The following is a 20,629-nucleotide window of genomic DNA, read 5'->3' as shown; positions in this document are numbered from 1 at the left end:
AGTCAGAAAATCAGTTACACATAAAGTACTCTTGTAAGCTTCAGTAATTGTTTCTCAACAATAATAGTCTAGCAAATACTTCAGTTAGTGGTTCTGTAGTTGTTAGGTTTCACTCTTTTTAAAAAAAATCATTAAACTGAATTTATGCCATGCTTTAGTACATGTTATTAATACATTATGTATAAAAGCATATAATCACTAATAGGGCCTCCATGAAAAAAATTGCCTTACCTGAACAATAAAAGAATGAAGCCCTTGACAGACTCCATCAGGAGTTTGGAGTTGTGCAAATACAATAGCATGTGTGGCAGTTTTCCCCATGTTTCCAACCCAGAACTTGGCTGCTTCAAAATCCGGAGAATCAATGATAAATTCCTAATATTCCAGAAAAATTAAGACCTATGTGAAAATTTCTGATATTATTCCTTGTTTTCAGATCTAAATGTATTAGAAAGTTTATTGCAGATTTCTATATCTAATAAGTTACAAAAATGCCACATGGTAAGGTATCTATCCTTTCACCACCAGGCAATCAAGTCTAAGTGCAGTCTTCAATTCACATGCAGTTGGAAGGTGGGATGAATTGGACCAAGGATGATGGAGAACTGCGGCCAGGTGAAGCCCCTGAGATATGAGTCAGAAGAAGAGGAATAGAAAACAGTTGTGGTGAATGGTTAATTCTTGGGCTGGAGGGAGATGCACAGCAATGTCTCCTAGGGCTACAAGAAGATATAGATGGGATGGTCAAATAGGCAGATAAGTGGCAGATGGAATTTAACCCTGAAAAATGTGAGGTGATACACTTTGGAGGGAGTAATTTGACAAGGAAGTATTCAATGAACGGCATGACACTAGGAAGTTCTGAGGAAAAAAGGGACCTTGGCGTGCGTGTCCATAGATCTCTGAAGGCGGAGGGACATGTTAGTGGGGTGATGAAAAAGGACACTTGCCTTTATCAATCGAGGCATAGATTACAAAAGTAGGGAGGTCATGTTGGAGTTGTATAGAGCCTTAGTGAGGCCACAGCTGGAGTACTGTGTGTAGTCCTGGTCACCACATTATAGGAAGGATGTGATTGCACTGGAGGGGGTGCAGAGGAGATTCACCAGGATGTTGCCTGGGAAGAAACATTTAACTTATGAAGAGAGGTTGGATAAACTTGGGTTTTTTTCATTGGAGCAGAGAAGACTGAGGGGCGACCTGATCGAGGTGTACAAGATTATGAGGGGCATGGACAGAGTGGATAGGGAGCAGCTGTTCCCCTTAGTTGAAGGGTCAGTCACAAGGGGCATAAGTTCAAGGTGAAGGGCAGGAGGTTTAGGGGGGATGTGAGGAAAAACATTTTTGCCCAGAGGGTGGTGATGGTCTGGAATGTGCTGCCAGGGAGGGTGGTGGAGGTGGGTTGCCTCACATCCTTTAAAAGTACCTGGATGAGCACTTGGCACATCATAACATTCAAGGCGATGGGCCAATTGCTGGTAAATGGGATTAGGTCGGTAGGTCAGGTGTTTCTCGCGTGTAGGTGCAGACTCGATGGGCCGAAGGTCCTCTTCTGCACTGTGATTCAGTACTAGGAACATCACTGTTTTTGATATAAGTTAATGGCTTGGTCTTCAATATCTGAGGAGTTGTGAAATATACTAAACATTGTGCAATTCTGACCTTACGTTGGAGGGAAGGCAACTGAAGCAGCTGAAGATGGTTGGTTAGATGCCTCGGGCACTGCCAAAGAAGTCCTGCAGCTGTGTCCTGGGATTGAGATGATTGGCCTCCAACTACTGCAAACATCTTCCTTTTTGCTAGGTATGAGACCAACCAGTGGGGACTTTTCCCTCTGATTCCTATTGGCTTCAATTTTGCTAATTGGATAAATACTCAGATTAAAAATACAGAGATATGGTGAAAAACAGCATGACAGCGGGACTGGATTGCCCTTTGAAAGATTTGCCACAGACCCGATGGCTGAATGGCCTCTTACTATTCTTTGAGATGTATGAAATATGAGATGAATATCGGGAGATAGATGAGGGGGAAAATGTGAGGAAGGAGAGGTGCAGAGGGGGGAGTCAGAAAAGATATCCAGAAAGGAAGGTAGATAAAAGTAGGGGAAGGAAAGCGCGAGAGAGTAAGAGAAAACACAAAGGATCTCAGTATATATTCTCATTTCTAAATGGCTTCCACTGGCTCCTGAAGAAAGTGTACGTGTGGACATTATGCAAGCACAAGATCTGATTTTGCTAGGATGCTGTCCAACACTGAATAACTTACCGGCAATCACCACTTGAGCAAAGTAGCAGATGGCTACCAGTGTCAACCAGCCGGATGATTCAACACCTTCTGATGGTGAGAAAATTAGGAGGGGGTTGGTGGGGGCAGGGGGGTGCATGGGAATAGATCTATCAATGGAGTGGTAGGTGAACACCAACAATGGAAATTAAAACAAGACTACTTATCCTGCCTTGGCATACATTTCTTTCATATATTATTGTTTGCATATAAAATTGACAGTACAATAATGTTTTTTGCTATAAATTCACAAGGAAACTATTTAGATAAAACTAGTTCTCTGCATAGTATGAAAGCATAAATGACTTGATTAGAATAATCGTACTGTCTTCAAAAAAACTATAGAGTACAACCATTTATAAACACACTTTTACCTACTCTTCAGCAGGTTATTTTGTCACAAAACCACTTCATTGATTCTACTGCTTTAGGATGGTGCTGATATCAGGGAGAGATATAATTAGATCTCATTTTAACCATTTACAGCGAGGGCCATTTACAGCTTGACAGTGCAAGAGAAACAGCATAGTCATTTACAGGGAGAGAGTGAGAGAGAAACAGCGGGCTCATTTACGGAAAGAGAGTGTGAGAAAAACACACAAGTGGAAGGTGGGGGTGGGGGATGGGAGATGGGGGTGGGGGTGAAGGGTTCTGGAAAGGGGATACGTAGGCTTACAATGCAAAAGGAAGTGGCTGCACTGCAGGGCAGCTATTTAGGTAATGATACCCAGAGTATGTGACAGGAAGGGTCAGGCTGAACAAACAAAAAAAAAACAGCAAATATCGTAAAAAAGGGGAAAAATGGTAAAAAGGCAAAATTAGTGGCCCTTTACTTAAATGAGCGTAGTATACAGAACAAAATAAATGAATTAACGGCACAAATAGAGGTTAATGGATATCTTATAGTCATTATGGAGACGTGGTTACAAGGAGGTCAAAACTGGGAACTAAATATTCAGGGATATGTGACTTTTCGGAAGGACAGGGTGGTGGGGTAGCTTTGTTAGTACAAGATGGAATAAGTATGATAGCAAGAATGGATCTTGGATCGGAAGAAGTAGAATCCATATGGGTGGAATTAAGAAAAAACAAGGGGAAGACGACACTGGTGGGAGTAGTCTATAGGCCCCCTGACAGTAGCTATACTGTAGGACAGAGAATAAATCAGGAAATGATCAGGGCGGGTAAAAAAGGCAGTACATTAATCATGGGTGACTTTAATCTTCAGGCGGATTAAGAAAATCAAATTGGCAGAGGTAGACACGAGCAAGAATACATAGGCGAGGGTTTTCCCCGCGTTGAGCGGGCTCAGCAGGAGCAGTTGTGGAGCCGACCGCTGCCGCCGATCGGCGCAGCACCACGATTTCAAGCACGATCCCAGTGTGGATCGTGAGTGGTGGTGCCGAGCAATACCGTGCAGGGGAGAGGAGGGAGAGTCGGGTGCAGCGTTCTTTCGTGCATTAAATAGTATACTATACATGTCTTTATAAAGCTACACATGTCTTTATAAAGCAAAACATTCACTGACCTACAGTGAGCTACCCCATAGGAGACAAGCTAATAATTAGGAGTAAATGAAATTGTCATTATTCAAAAGTCATCTTGGGTTCATGTTAAAATATTTCTTCTCCCAATTAGAGAGCTATGAAACTCAGAACAGTCAATTAATGAAAATAAAATACTCTTAATTAGGCAGTCAATTACTTTTCTCTGAATACAGAATACAAACCTGAGTTCTGGGATCATATCTTGCTGTTGTTCTCAAAGCTCTAGCATTGCTGCCATGGCTCAACTCAGTCAAAGCAAAACATCCGAAGATCTAAATTAACAAATAAATGCACCAAGAATACATTAAAAAGCTAGCAAAAAATATTTTCAAATTTGCACAAAAAGCATTCAAAGGAAGTCTTACATAAAGGGGTGGGGAACAGAAACAAATTTAGAGCAATGGGAGAGAAAAAGAGTGACAGAAAAATGAGAGAGAAACAGGACAGGCAGCAAGACTCCAAGGCTTCTCATATGTTACCAGACATGGCTACATCAGAGACAGGTATACTGCACATTTTAAATACAGCATTTTGCATTCTATATTTGTTGATCATTTTTGATGCTGTGTACAAATAGTAAGTTATTCCTGTAACCTTAACACCGTTTCTTTTCTGGGTATTTTGGAAATTTGGACTAGTAAGCTATTAAGCGGGAAATAATAAAATTGCAAAATACTGCAAATGCTGGAAGTCTAAAATAAAAACATAAACTGCTGGCTGGAAATACTCAGCTGATCAGGCAGCAACTGTGGAGAGTTAAATGTTTCAGGTCGATGATCTTTCAGTTCTGGTGCAAGGTCATCGATCTGAAAAGTTAACTGTTCTCTGTCTCCACAAATGCTTTCTGACCTGCTGAGTACGTCCAGCATTTATTGTTTTTATTTTAGGTGGGCAAATAAGCTGTGAGGAAGAGATACAGAGGCTACAAAGTGGTGCAGCCCAGATGGTGGTTAGGGAAGCTGTTGGGAGAAGTATAATTTTAATAAGTGTGAAATTATCCAATTTGATATGAAGAAAAAGCATTTTTTCAACAAAAGTGAGAGACTGTCACTCAGAGGGATTTGATTGTTCTTACACACGAATCACAGGAGCCTGAATTTTTCCTGGAGTGGTCACGGAGCAGACCGCTACCCTCGAAAGGCTCCCCACCTCCACTTTACGTGGGCGGGCCAATTAAGGCCTGCTCAGCATAAGACACGAGCAGTAGCGCTCAGCGCTACCTGTGCGGGTGGGGGCGGGGGGAGGAGGGAAAGTCGGGGCCAGTGCAAGAGCGATTCAATCTCCCTGCGTCATGGAGCTGCCTCAGGGAGATTGAAGCGCTTTTCAAATAAATAAATAAATGGATTAAAAATTTAATTAAACATGAGATGGGACATGTTTTTATATTTCAGAAATTTTTTTATTTAATTCATTAAATTTTTAGGAAACCTCATCCCGCTCGTGGATGATGTTTTCTAAAAAATGTAAAGGCCGCTTGGCCTTTTCGACTGCCCGCCAACCGTAAGGTTGGACATGCAGCATAAAGTTGACCTTAATTACTTCCTTAATGGCCTTAATAGGCCTTTTAAATATTGGTGGGTGCACAGCTGACTCTGGTGCACGCCCGCCGAACAAAATATCACGAGACAGCGTGATGATGTTGGGACGCACGCCTGATATCATCACGTGTCATTTTACACACCAGCATGTCGGACCCGCCCCCACCGCCGACTGAAAAATCCTGGCCAGGAAGTTAAAATGCATGCACAGCAAGGAATTAGGAAGGCAAGTCATATGTTGGCCTTTATTGAAAGAGGGTTGGAATGTAAGTGTAAGGAAGGATTGCTGCATATAAGGCTTTGGTGCGACCACATCTGGAGTACTGTGTGCAGTTTTGGTTTTCTTACCTAAGCAAAGACATACTTGCCTTACATCGGGTGCAACAAAGGTTCAGTACATTGATTTCTGGGTTGAGTGCTATTCGATAAGGAGAGATAGAGTAGCCTGGTCCTATATTCTCTGGGGAATAATGAGGGGTGGACTCTTTAATTGTACAAGATTCTGAGAGAGCTTGACAGGGTAGATCCCAAGAGACTGTTTCCCATGGTTGGAGAGCTTAGAACTAGGGGTCATGAACTCAACCATTGAGTTCAACCATTTGGGATTGAGATGAGGAGAAACTTTTTCTCAGCATCTTTGGAATTCTCTATTTCAGGGGGCTATACGTGCTCAAATTGCTGAGAATATGAGAAAGAGATCAAAAGACTTTTAGGCACTAAAGGTTCTCGACACAAGGTACGTGACACAAATATAGGTAGGAAAATAAGTTGTGAAGAGGACGTAAGGAGGCTACAAGGGGATATAGATAGGTTAAGCGAGTGGGCAAAGATCTAGCAAATGGAGTACAATGTGGGAAAATGTGAAATTGTCCATTTTGGCAGGAAGAGTAAAAAAATGCACGTTATCTAAATGGTGAGAGATTGCAGAGCTCTGAGATGCAGAACGATCTGGGTGTCCTACTGCATGAATTTCAAAAGGTTAGTATACAGGTACAGCAAGTAATTAGAAAAGCTAATAGAATGTTATCACTTATTGCAAGGGGAATTGAATACAAAACCAGGGAGATTATGCTTTAGTCATTAGGGCATTGATGAGGTCACATTTGGAGTAGTGTGTACAGTATTGGTTTCCTTATTTAAGGGAGGATGTAAATGCATTGGAAGCAGTTCAGAGAAGGTTTACTAGACTAATACTTGAAAATGGGCAGGTTGTTTTATTAGGAAATGTTGGACAAGCTAGGCTTGTATCTGCTGGAGTTTAGAAGTGTAAGAGGTGACTTGATTGAAACATAACAGATCCTGAGGGGTCTTGACAGGGTGGATGTGGAAAGGATGTTTCCTCTTGTGGGAGGATCTAGAACTAGGGGTCATTGTTTAAAAATAAGGGATTGTCCATTTAAGGCAGAGAAGAGGAGAAAATTTTTCTCAGAGGGTAGAGAGTCTTTGGACCCCTCAACCTTAAAAAGCGGTGGGAACAGAGTCTTTGACTATTTTTAAGGCAGAGGTAGGTAGATTCTTGAAAAGCAAGGGGGTGAAAGGTTATCAGGGATAGGCAGGAATGTGAAGTTGAGATTACAATCAGATCAGCCATGATCTTATTGAATGGCGGTGCAGGCTCGTGAGGCTGAGTAGCCTACTCCCGCTCCTAATTTGTATGTTCTTTATTTACAGTGCATCCCAAACACACACACAATTTGAAATCAGACTTCATAAATTTAGAAAAAAAAATACCTCCATATTGCTTATTTTCTGTACAAATTGATGATGCCTATTAGATCCAGAATTGATAATAGTTCCTCCAAACATCTGAAATTGACACAAACACAGGTCAAATTCTAATGAATGCAGTTTTCACTGATTACAACAAATCATTATTCATCCATTCATTTTGTTTTGTTTTGTTCATAGATGTAATGAAATAGCTTTGGGTATCAAAATGTCATAACCACCCTGCTACTATGATCAAAAACTAAATTTACCCACTTTGCATTGAAACTGCAATTTATAGTAAAGTCCCACCGTTTGCAGAGGGTTATGTTCACACAATACCTCACAAACGGCGAAATTGCGAACAATGAACATGCTTTTCAATGGGGGTCAATTAGATAAGTTTCAACAATGCGAGGACAGCATTGGTTTGTGCAGCTACTCTACAGCAAATTCTGGTACAGTGCCTGTATATGACAGACAGGGGGAGCCTCTGAGCAATACAAGACATACTGAAAAATTTAGAAAGAGGCAATCCTCATTTAAGAAAAAGAGAATCACCTCAAAATTGGCAGACAAAATTGGTGAACATTTAAAAATTGAACAGAGCCGTTATTGCAGCTCTGGACCAAGAGATTTGGACATTTTCAGGTTAATTTCTCCATTCAGGCTGCACTTCAGCCGCAACCATTCCAGGCATCGCTTCTCACCTGTCAGAAAGGTGCTTAAGAAAAAGAGAATTAAATCTCCACAGCCAGGACTAATGGAAGGAATCCCCTTCCAGAGACTTCAACACCATCACCCCTTTAAAATGTATCAAAGTCTGTACTCCGTCATGGCTGCAATCACTCAGAGAAAGAGGAGAGAGGGGGAAGAAAACGAGAATAAGTGGTCAATTGCTCACAAAGTACAAAGCGCGAATAAGCAAATATGCAAACAAGGAAGTCGCGAAAGGTGGGACTTTACTGTACGTATAACAGGAGGGATTCCAGTACAGATCCCTGGAGCTTCTCAATAATACAATCTTCAGTTTGACATACCTGCTCTCATATCTATATTTCCTACAATGGTGACAACATTTTAAAAGTACCCCATTGCCCACGGAGCGATTTGGGGTGTCCTCAGGACATGAATGGTGCTATATAAAATCAAGTTATTTCTTTCTTTAGAAAAAGGCTTATATTTATTTATAAAATACTTATTTTTACGAATCATCTTTCATGTCCTCAGGGTGTTCAAAGGCATTGAATGAAGTATGATCACTGTTGTCTTATAAAAGTGTAAACAGTCCACCTAATCACACCTAATGGCACATGCAAAATACACAATAACCAGCTTGTATACTGACAGGTACATGTTGTACATGCCTTTGCAAGTAAACATTAGGTAATGTAAGTCAACTCTAGAAAATGGGATTTGCTTATAGAAGTGGCTAAAGCCATTGAACAAGAGAGGGCATCCACAACAGTCCCAAATATATAAAAATTCCACATTGTATCTTTGAATTCCAGGACTACCTTCTAATGAAACATCATACATATTAATTTTTTTCTCCGTTTTCATCTGTCCGACAAGCACAGGCCTCAGAGTATCTGGCACACAACTGGTTTAACCATCCATCATCACATCTAGTTGTACCATAGCAAGTGTTATCAAGTTCACTCTCCTCTTCCATTACTACAGGATTATCCTGAAGAGCAAAGGTGATCCTCAGCTTCTTTTCTCCATCAACCAACTACTTAAATCCCTCCCTCATTGCCACCTTCACCTTCATCTCCAAAAACAAACGAGTACCTCATGGACTTTTCCGTTACTAAAATCGATAGTATCCACTCAGCTGCCTCTGCTGCTCAAGCCCTCTAAAAACCACCACCGCTAAACTGTTAACCACATGACTTCCTTTCTTGACATCCATACTAGTTGATATTCTAAATATTGCCTCTCTTCGGGTATTCTTTCCTTTTAAAACTGCTATCAACACTATTGTCCCTCAAAATTCCCAATCTTGACCAGTTTATCTTCACAAACTAGTACTGCATCTCCAACCTCCCTGAATGTGCTAGTTCACACAGTTCTGTGCCCATCTTCCCTGTAATTCCCTGTTTGAATATCTCTCCAATCAGGTTCTGACCCTGCCACAGTACTGAAACAGTCCAACCAAAGTTACAGATAACATTCTCAGTAACTGTGACCTTGTTGCATTACTCCTCCTTGACCTCTCTGCAGCCTTTGAGACAATTGTGCGGTAGTAGCAGAAAATGACTTGTGACTTGACTTGAGCAAAAAAGCATCATGGCTTAAGTATAGAAGGTACAGCATGTAAAACATCTCTTTGTAGAATAAGAAGCCTAAGCAATGTAAAAGAATTTGAGCACAATTAATGGTTTTGCGATAAACAACAGATCCTTAGACAACACAAGGGCCAGGATTTTGCCCTCATCGGGTGGGCTTGGCAGGGGCCGTGAAGCCGACCGGGATTTCATGCTGGCAGGCCAATTAATGCCTGCCCAGCGTGAAACATGCGGTGCAGCGCTCAGTGCTGCGTGTGCATATGCGTGCATGTGTGGGGTGGCGGGGGGGGGGGGGGGGGGGGGGGGGGGGGGGGGGGGGGGGGGGGGGGGGGGGGGCAGGGGGGAAGTAGGAGGGCAAGTGGGAAACTTCACGCAGGTGCGTACACGGAAAGCTCTCTGAGGCACAGAGCTGTCTCAGGGAGATAAAGACATCAAATAATAAAAGTAAAGAATTTTAAGGTGTTAAAATACATGTCCCCTCAGGTAACTCTGAGACAATTTTTTTTTAAATGATGGATCGAAATTTCATCCTGCCTGTGGATGAGGGTTGGCAAAAAATGCAAAGGCTACTTGGCCTTTCCGCCAACTGTAAGATTGGACGGGCTGCAAAAATTTTAATTCAATGAGATTGTTAATGGGCTTACTAGGCCTGTTAATTGTCGGTGGGCACGCTGCCAACTCCAGCGGGCGCCCGCTGACCGAAATATCGCGCAAGTGCCCAGTGACGTCAGGAAGCTTGCCCGACGTCATTGCACATCATTTTATGCTCGTTTGGGTCGGGCACTCGCCTGACAAGCAGAAAATTCTACCCATGACATTAGGACTGCTTAAGTTTAAAATATTTCAGCAAGGCTAGCATGATAGGCAAGCATTGAACAGAGAAATCCTGAAGAGGTGAGATCGACTGTATAGCAGAACTGGACAAATCAGATTCTACCATTTGACAGATAAAGGGAATAATACCGTGGTTATGTCATAACCTGAGTCAAAAATAGGTATGTTGGGGGCTAGTGGACTGGTGTGTGCAGCTTGGACTGAGGACGCTGGAGATCAATCTCTGGGCATCGAAAATTACATTCAGCTGGCTGACCTAAGTAAGTACATGGGCAATTGAAACTTGTAGTCCCTACTTTGTTTGATATCTATCAAGATAATAAAATATTAAAGTTTGTGAAACTACACTCACGGACCTATTAATTGTAAGGATTACAACAGATAACCTCACCATCCTTCTGAAACTCCACTACTCTACTGATCAAGTCTGTGGCACTAGCCTTACTTGGTTCCACTTACTTATTCAGTCTTAGGTACGGCATCGCCAGCTATACTTGCTCTTCCCACACCCACACTGTTACCTATGGAATCCCCCAAGGGTTAACCTTAGTCTCTTTTTCATCTGCATGCTTCCACTTGACAACATCTTCCATAGACATTGAATCAGCTTCTACCTGTATGTTGGCAACAAGCAGCTGTACTTCTCCACAGCCGCTCAACTCCTTTGGTGCCTCTGATGTTAGGCTGCTTGTCCAACATCCAGTCTTGAATGAGCCGAAACTTTCTCTCAATAAACATTGGGAAGAACAATCTTCAAGCCTCTCCCACCATAAACTCTGTACCTTTTCAACATCCTCCTTCGCTGCTGTCTGAAGTGAACCAGATTTTTCACAACCTCAACCTCCTATTTGATACCAGTTTCTGTCCCATTATCCTCTCCATGACAATGACCACTTACTTTATCCTCCATAACATTGCCCATTTCTGCCCCGTCCCTAACCCATCTGTTGCTGAAACTCTCATTCATGCTTTTGCCACCTCTATACTCAATCTGGATCAAAAAAGCTAGGGACTATATTTTACTTATCAATTGTACAAATTATGAATTATTACAAAGCACTTACCTGTTTACTTAGAGAATACACATTAGCTAGTGACCAGTCATACATGCCTAAACAATTAGCAACTGCAACAGACTTCAGAGGACTTTGCACAGCTTCTGCCATTGTCACGAAGTCATACTCAAATAATCGTTTACAGCGAAGGAATGTCAGCTCACGATATTTCTCCAAAGACAGATCTTCTCCAGGTTCATGAGCAAAAAGTGGATCATTTTCCAATGCTCTAAATACATCTCCCTATTAATAGGAAAAAGGGAAGCAATTTAATCTTACTTTTACAATAGTTCAAGTACCATATACACATACACAAAATTACATTGTCAATTTTGAGCTTCAAACTGTCAATTAAATCACTGAGAAGAGCTGACATGGTAGTCTTCAGAAATTGAATGTCAGCTGAAATTTATCAAATTATTCTAAGTTTTAAAAAAATAGCAAGCATCACCTCATACACCAACTTAAAAGCATTTGCAAAATCTTCAGTGTTAAACCATGTTTGATGATAAAGCAAGGTGACATATCAAATGTGAAGTACAACAATTTCAAAGTGGGCATTTTCTGCTGATTTTGGTATGAAAAATGGGAGTGCAAAAGATTGACCAGGGTGGAAGGTGAAGGAAAAAATTAGTTTAAGGCAGAAACCGGGGCCGGCATTTTCTGATGCCACCTGCCACCAGAATCTTCCAGTCTTGCTGAAAGTCAATGGACTTTATGCTGGCCCGCTGCATCCCCACAGCGGGGCCAGAAAATCTCAGCCTGCGTCTTTCAGGTTTCTGGTCCATTAATTAAAATAAAACAGAAATTGTGCTCAGGGTATGGGAGGGGTAAGAGATGGGCACTTCTTTGCTTACCTTCATTACTTTCCTCTGGGTGGTAGGGATCATTTTGGGGGAGACGGTGTTTCTGGCATTCTCCAGGAATTCCGCCTACAAATGACTCAGTAGATCTTATGCAAACTGAGAATATTGTGGGTCTTAACAATGGATTATCAAGAGGAGAAATAAACAGTAATCAATTCCAGAGATTGATTACCTTATTCAAATTGTCCCTTGTTTACAGAAGGGAGATCAAAATAATTATAAGGGCAATATGTTTCATTACATTTCAAATTATACCAAAATACTGTGCTTCAATGGATACCTCTGTTGTGCAGCTTCCCTGACTGTTTAACAACTCTGCCCTGGGATTTGGAATTCGGTCAGGGGTGGGCAGAAATCATCTTCCCTCCCCAATTCAATTTCCTCAAAGATGATAGCAGAATTCCTGTCTGCAAGATTTGCAACATTCCAAGTGAATCAGTTGCCCAGCTTCGTTATTTAGTGACATCTTACCTTTACTCTGATAATCTCTTCTCCGTCCCAAAATAGGGCCAATTCCTTCCAATTAAATGAAGCTTTTTTCCGATAGAAATCCAATGGACCACCGGGAAAATCCGGCAGCAGAGAATCCAAGGTATCTTCCTCAGCATGGGCTTCTTCAGGATTGATTGCACTCATCTCTGGTACTGTTGTGCATTAATCTACGGCTACAAATATTTTGACTTGTAAATAATAGCATAAGAGCCAAAATCATAAGATTCTAGGAAGTAAAAACGGTTCAGTACTAGATCCGGAATTTATATAATGCAAACGGAAGGATATTATATACAGTACGATGTAACAAAGTGAGATTTTATATCTACGCTAAGAAGGATAAAGCTTATATTCATCAGGCGTTAATAGCTGTCTTCAATAACTTAGTTAACCATAATATTTGTACAAATAACCAGTTGTCACTGGACAAATAGTAAGTTATTATCAAAAACCAGCAACTACCTCAATCGTCAATGAGTGCTTGACTGTTATGATACAGTCAATAGTAAATGCTGAGTTGTTCAAATCCCAGAGGGAAATTTTAAACAACCATCACAACCAATCTCCAATTTGTATAAAAGTAGAGATGCGTGCCTTGAATTCAGTAGTAATAAGACTAGCAAGCCTTAAGTTGTTTTACAAAACTAGATTAAACATTTAGTAATAAGAGAAATGATTTTAAGTACATACAAAGATCTACAAATTATTGTTATAACTTTTAAATCCCCTAGTTAATTTAACTCCCAGTTACACTTTCATTAAGGCAAAAGAAAGACACAGATATTAAAAGAAGAAACACGATATCCTGAACAAGTCAACTTCTATGTGAGTTTTCTTAACTTCAGTCCTTTGAGGACAGCAGCTTGAGGCATAGACGCTGAAGGCTTTTTCACACACTTGTAAGATCTTTAAAATTCCTTCTCTTACTCACAGCCCTTGTTCCTTCTTTACACATATCCTTCTCTTTGAATGCATACACCCATTGTTTCATTGGGAAAATTTTTCCCACTGTTGGGGGAGGAGGGAGTGCAGGAGCAGGTGCGGGCAGGCGCACCTTTGATCGGCTCCCCCAATCGGGGGCATGCAGCCATTTTACGTGGGCAGGCCAATAAAGGCCCGCCCAGTGTGATGTCCACCAGGAAGTGCTAGGCATTCCCTCAGCCAGGAGCGTGCTTTTTACTCATGTGCACGAAAGAGCGCACAGATCTCCCTGAAGCTCAGTGCTGCCTCAAGGAGGTCAGCTCGGAATTAAAATTTTTAATAGAAATGATTAAAGATTTCCCTTACACGTCCCCTCATGTGACACTGTCACATGAGTTGGGACATGTCCATAACTTTTATTGAAAGATTTGATGAAAATTTAAATGGCCTCATGAAACCTCACCCCGTCCGTGGATGAGGTTTCATGCTTTTTCCGAAGCCTGCAAGGGCTCTCGGCCTGCCCACCAACCTTAAGGTAACTAATTAATTACCTTAATTAGTTTTTCAATGGTCTCAATAGGCCGTTGACAGGTTGCCGGCTGCACCCCTGCCAACCTGAAAATGGAAGTGACGCGGGGTGACGTCAGGAGTTCCACCCAATGTCATCCCACGTCATTTTACATGTCGGTGAGCGGGCCCTGTTCCCGCTCGCCGAACGGAAGATCCTGCCCATTATGTCTTTGGACATTCATCTCCCTCATAATGAAACCCTCTCAAAGCACCAAGTTTTACCAGTAATCTTTAGGAAAGATAAACACATTGTTTCCAAACTTCACTTGGCTCGGTGACACATTTCACCCCTCCTTTGAAAACAATCTAACCTGGTTTATTTCAAAATGCAAATGTTCCCTTGACACCTGTTTCTAAACTTCCCCATGTTTATCTAAATAACATTGAAAATTATTATATCTTCTTGACAGATTTTTTTCTTTATGCGCTCTGTATTCCACAAAGCACAGTTTACTCAGCTAAAACTAACATTAATAGAACGCATAAAAAGCACAATTTGGAAGAACTATTGCACTACTGTTCAAAAATCAGCCATTCCATATCAAATATACCTTCAATCTCCTCCAACCACAGACAACACTCTGAGATAGCTACGCTCTTCAAATTGCGGCCTCTTGTGCAACCCCTATTTTTATTGCTCCATCACTGGTGGCCCTACCTTCAGTTTCCTTGGCCCCAAGTTCTGGGATACCTCCACCTTCCTTTCCTCTTTGAGGCACTACTTAAAACTCACCTCTGATCGAGCTTTTGGTCATCTGACCGAATACCTCCTTGCGGGCTATTGCGGGCCACCCACAAGCAGGAAAACAGGTGGATAGACCCATAAATTAGGGCACTGTGCCATTGGCACATGCCTGCCACCAGCCTACACATCACCACCATGATTTTTTGGATGGAACTATAAATGCCCAATGATGGGCCTCATCCCGCCGCCATTCTGATATAACAAGCAATGGGAGAGGCCTGCACCCAACGTGTAGCCTGGCCGGTTTAATCCTGTTGGCTGCTGGTCAGTGAAAGGAGGGGGGTTGCGGTGTGGTGACAGTGCCTCCTTCCTGGACCCCTGGGTCAATCAGAGGCTCCTGCCACAGTGTGCCTTCCTGTACCAACTCTGCCCTGTTCAAACTTGTCATGATAATAGCTGATTGTGGTTGTGGACTCCAGTATTAGATACTATATGGTACTCTGTACTATGTATGAGTTCACCTGACCTGGGGGTTGAAGGGCAGATAGCACATGTTGGAGCCAGTCTTGATAGAGTTTAGACACTGCAGATATGTGTTCATGTTAGGAAAATGTGTTATCAATAAAGTTAGCTTAGCTACAATGTTAACATCCTGTATGCATCATTAAAACAAGAGACAAGACATGGTGTCAATATACAATCAAGTCTCTTATGTGTCACAATACCATACTTGGTTTTATGACGACCTTATGAATTGCCATGTAAGAACATAAGAACTAGAAGCAGGAGGATACCATTTGGCCCGTTGAGCCTGATATAATCATGGCTGATCTTGGGCTTCAACTCCACTTTCCCGGCTGCTCCCCACATCCCTGGATTTCCTGAGAGACTGAAAACGTCTATCACTGCCTTAAATACGTTCAATGATGGAGCATCTACAACTCTCTGAGGTAGAGAATTCCAAAGCTTCACAACCCTTTGAGTGAAGAAATTTATCCTCATCACAGTCTTAAACAATCAGCCCTTATCCTGAAATTATGCACCCTTGTTTTCAATACCTCAGCCAGGGAAATGTTTTAGTATTTACTCTGTCAAGTCCCTTCATAGTCTTGAATGTTTCAATGAGATTACCTCTCATTCTTCTAAACCAGAGAATATAGATCCAACTTACTCAGCCTTTTATCATAGGATAACCCTCTCGTCCCAGGGACCAATCTAGTGAACCTTTGCTGTACTACCTCCGATGCAAGTAGTCTTCCCTAACTATGGAGACCAAAATTTCACACATACTCCAGGGGCTGAATCTTCGGATCGGCAAGCAGGAGTGGGGCATAAAATGACACGGGGTGATGTCGGTCATGCGTCCCGACGTCACCGTGCATCATTTAGATTTTCAGTTCAGCAGGCACGCAGCCCCGAACAGCCCGCCCACCAACTGAAAAATTCGCTCCTTGAATTTTGAGGGGAACTTGGAGGTGAATGCACTCAACCTGGCGCAGTGCTCACATCATCTGTGGCACATCAGGGAGGAGGCACCACGCATTTGGCAGGCAGGGGGGTGGGGGGAGGCACAGGCAAGTCGTTTTTTCCTGGCTAGCTTTCAATGCAGTGCCGGGGAAAGAGCTCCAGTGTGGATAAGGCAACACACGCTGATGTAAGTATATAAGCATATGCTTGTGGGGAGAGATGGGCGTGAGGGAAGTGGCCACGCACATGGAAAAGCTTGTCAAAAATGTGCGTTCTTCTGCAGCTGAGACCATTCAGCTGCAACTCCATTGACATGCTTGGAATCGGGCCCCTGAAGCTTTTCTGCCCAGTCAAGCAATGCAAAAACATGAAAGTGCCACCAAATGCTCCACAACTTTTCATCCCTCAAGCACAGACTGCAAATTAATGTGCGTTTTAGCAGGCATAAGAATTGGGTAACTGGGCAAGTTGTAGAATCACATTATGAAAGGTGGCCATGGCACAGTCGCCCGAGGCACTCACAGCCCCTTGCAATGTCTTTATTAAGGTTTGGACCAGCATCCCACATGGTTCAAGCTAACAGCGCAGCCTTGCAGTGCGGGTTAGGAGAATGCCTGCACCTGAGCTGACAGCACAGCCTGCAGACCTGTGATCGAAGATGCCGCCAAATCAGTCAAGTGGAGTGGGGGTTTCGGACAGCCAATGAGCACATTACTGGCCATCCAAGTGATTGCCAACATTCCCCTGCAGGCGTGAAGGGGCCTGAGGACTTAACCAAATGAGGCTCTTAGGACACATATTAATATCTCCTTATGTGGTTGGTGTCAAATTCTTAGTAAAACACCTTTGAATATTTTACAATGTTAAAGGCACTGTATAAAATCCAGTTCTTCTTCTTGGTGTTAAGTTGCGATTTTAATTATACTGGTTTTTTTGGTACCCTCTGTTGAAAAGATTGGTTCTATAGCATACCTCACATAGAAAAGTGTTACGTTTATCGCTCCCTGACAATTTATCCCTGCTTTTCCTGAATCCTGCTCGCGTATCTCCCTCTTTGATCCTGAAGGAGGAGTACATCAGGATCATGGAGCCTGGTGATTTAGTGATATGCTTCATGGCTTACCAAGACCAGAGAAGAAGAAGAGTGGTGGAGGCGCCTGGCTCAGCAAAGGCAGGAGAACCTCCCTCAAGATGAAAGGGCGGCAGAGCCTGCTGTGCAGACCTGACGTGCTCCTCATGTTCACTGACCTGCAGAGAATGCATGAGTGCCAGGAGGTTTACTCTGCTGGGTCCTCTGCCAGGATCAACTGGGACAAGTGTTCTGGACTCCTGGTTGGTTAGTGGCAGATGGATCCCCTACTCGAGGAGCTCAGGCCTTTCATCTGGAGCAGGATCAGTCTCCTCTAATCTGCTGAGGAATCCTGGCCAGCAAACTGGTCACCATTCGCTTGCATTGCTGGACAGGACTGCTCAGAGTGCTGTCTTACTGCGGTCGAGTGCTCGTTCATAAACCAGCTGATTGCCGCCATATTGTGGTACCGGCTGGTCACTTAAACTCTGAGGGAGGGGTCTATCACAAAAATCCAGGGAATGCGCATCAATTTCTTCTTGGACAAAAGGCTGCACTGGGTCACTGCTGAGGTTCTGAGTCTCCCATTTAGGGAGGGTGGTCAGACACTGGTAAGCCTGCACACCCAGGTGGCGACTTTCTGCCTTCAGGCCCTGCAGCGATACTTTTACGCAGAGCCTTCTCTGAGAGGATGTGCCCTGACAATGTTTTTTTTTCTGCCAGGTGCACAGCCTAAACTATGATCGGCAGCTCCTGTGTAGACCTGAAAGGCCTTTGTGGCTCCTTGCAGGCATTGCCCATCTTTACCTGGACCTGATCAAAGTCGGGAACATGGTCACCTCAAACCGCAGCTCTCCATTATCAGGAGTACGGTTATCATCAGAGAAACAGTGCTCAGGAATCCACACCTCCATCACTTTTGGTGGCTGGTGAAGAGCAGGGCTGTGGCTGCTGGGGCGACCAGGATCGGGGATGCGCTGGATGGCGGAGGAGTAGGCTAGGCGATTCCTCAGGTGTTGGCACATCATGCATCGGTAGACGTCCGGCTCGCAGCCAATGCCATCTATGACCTTCGGATGGTCTTGCTTGGCCCCGTCATTCTGGGTCTCGAGGTGGTGCAGGTGCGTGATGGTCTTCCGTCTGATGGATGGAATTCCAAGTTGGCCCCAAATCTCGAACCCTCCCTCGGGAGCTGGAGCACCGCAACCTGTGTTGCCTCACAGAAATGCCCTCCGTACCCATCAGCATGGCACGAAGGGGTTTCCTGTATGGTCTGCTGCTGCACACCCTTCACTTCCTTGCCCTCGCAGGCTGCCTGGACACGTCCTGCCGTCTAGCAGCAGGAGGTCCCCAGTGGGTGGCTCTCTACATGGAGTCCTCCCCCTTTCCATCAGGAGCCTGAGTGGAGGGTGTTGCATGCAGTTGTCCCATACAGTCGAAGGATGTGTCAGTTCACAGACTCCAAAATGCCTGCATTTTTTATGGCCTTGTGGAGTCCATGGACCATGCATAAGTAAGTTGGTGTAGGCTGCACTCCCTTTTTAGTTTTATGAAAAACCTTTTACTATTGTTTTGCTTGTATTTCAGTCCCACAGCTCCTGATCTACGAGCACCCGGTACAGTTTGGGGGGGGGCGGCGGCGGCAGTAGGAGGGCCTTCTCGTGAACCTGCTCCTGGGTCTGGCCAAGTTGGCCATCAAAACGTCCAGACAGCAGGCACTCAAGGGGGTGGTCTGACCCAACTGTCTGTCCCTCTTCCGTGGCTACGTTAGCAACTGGGTGTCCCTGGAGATGGAGCACATAATATCCGTTGGCACCACTGAGGCCTTCCATGCTTGGTAGGTACCATGGGGACTGGGGTGCTTTATTGATCACTTTCAACACATTTTGGTTTAATATTTGTTAGTTTCCTTTAAATTTTCTCTTTTGTTTTTGCAGTTTCCCTTTAAGGGGCTGCCTTTTACTTTGTCCCTGGTTTTGTTAATTTAGTTAGTTAATTTTGTGACAAAAGAGTTACATCTTCTTAACCTTCCTAACCCTGCCACTAAGTCTTGGGGGTCCCCTAACATCCACAGCGGAGATAGAGGCAGCTTATTGACTGCCACACCCTGTCTGTGATGACTTTGGCGGAGGTCCTCTGGAAGGCCAAGACCTGGAGGAACCTGGCCTGCTTTCAGGGTGCTGTTGTGTGGCAGTGGCACCCTTCTTGGCCTGTGGAGCTGGAGCTGCTGGTGTCACAGAAAGAGGAGAATCGGGTGGGATGGACATTCCTGGAGTGTCACCTGGGTGAACCGCTCTTCGGTGTGCACCTGCTGATTCTCCTCCCTATGTGTGCCAGAGGGCCTCGGCTGACTCAGAGAAGAAGGGGGAGCTGGAGTGAGATTGAGCTGCCCCACTCCCCTCTCGCATTGACTCTGCTAGAGGCCAACTATGGCATCAGCGACTGAGTTCAGCCACGCAGCAGTGCAGAACTGATGTCCTGGACTAAGGTCTCCAAGGCGGTCACCATCCTACCAGTGTTGACCTCGGTGCATTGGCATGCTGGTGCTATCATCTCAGACTTAAGGCAGATGGCCTCCTCCACTGTGCCTTGCAATCTGAGGAGTGCAGTGGATATCTCTTCCTGATATTCCCAAGCTTGACTTTGCAGCTCCAGCAACCGAGGTATGACCAAGTCCAGAGGCCCATCATCTGACTTGGATGCAGCAGATTTCTGGCGTCCAGAAGTCCTCCGAGTGCTGGAGACCTGGGAAGTCCATACCGCTACCTGCTTTGGATCACAGAGTGTGATGTGCTCACCAGATTATGATCCCAAGGCTACTCTAAAACTAGGTCTCTCCGATGTGTGTGTCTCTGTGCTTGTGGAGGGTGTGGGTGTGCACTGTGACAGGTCTTCAATTAGTGTGTCATCAGATTTTTCTTCTGAGGCGTCTTTGGGGCTTGAGTAGAGGACCTGGGTTGTGGAACCCCTCGGCGGCTTCCCAGATGTGCCTGCAAAAACAAGGAGGGATAATTAGTGCAAAGCAGGGGACTGTGGAACAGAAGAACTCACTCACAGCATGGTTGTCTGATGGATGTTGAACTGCTGGATCCTCACTTGGTGAGCACCACTGAACTCACCATTATTGCAGGAATGATCCAGATCGCCGCCGGCCAACTGAATGACTCTATTATCTTAAGTCTGTGAGGACCTTGATGTCAGGCATTCCTCCACCAGTCTGCAACCTCTCCCTCTGGTTGTGTGCCAGCTTGTCCTGCATGCATACATGTGGGAAGAGTGTAAGAAGGACACCTGCCAGGCC

General features: G+C 44.0%; 1 protein-coding gene across 2 annotated transcripts in view; it reads right to left on the bottom strand.

Moving 5' to 3' along the window:
- Window positions 1-20,629, bottom strand: part of acox3 (acyl-CoA oxidase 3, pristanoyl) — a 211,894-nt gene that overhangs the window by 180,736 nt on the left and 10,529 nt on the right. For both annotated transcript variants that reach the window (XR_005944229.1, XM_041197722.1), the window contains exons 2-6: window positions 12,596-12,789; window positions 11,268-11,501; window positions 7,103-7,177; window positions 4,016-4,105; window positions 232-375 (exon numbers count right to left, since the gene is read on the bottom strand). Coding sequence is in view for 1 of the 2 variants with exons in the window: in XM_041197722.1 (XP_041053656.1) it covers window positions 232-375; window positions 4,016-4,105; window positions 7,103-7,177; window positions 11,268-11,501; window positions 12,596-12,760 (708 nt within the window). In the remaining variant the exon portion in view is untranslated. The remainder of the gene's footprint in view (window positions 1-231; window positions 376-4,015; window positions 4,106-7,102; window positions 7,178-11,267; window positions 11,502-12,595; window positions 12,790-20,629) is intronic.

The sequence above is a fragment of the Carcharodon carcharias genome, chromosome 1, assembly GCF_017639515.1.
Source record: "Carcharodon carcharias isolate sCarCar2 chromosome 1, sCarCar2.pri, whole genome shotgun sequence".
Taxonomy (NCBI): Eukaryota; Metazoa; Chordata; class Chondrichthyes; order Lamniformes; family Lamnidae; genus Carcharodon; species Carcharodon carcharias.
This window is presented reverse-complemented; position numbering and strand designations above follow the sequence as displayed.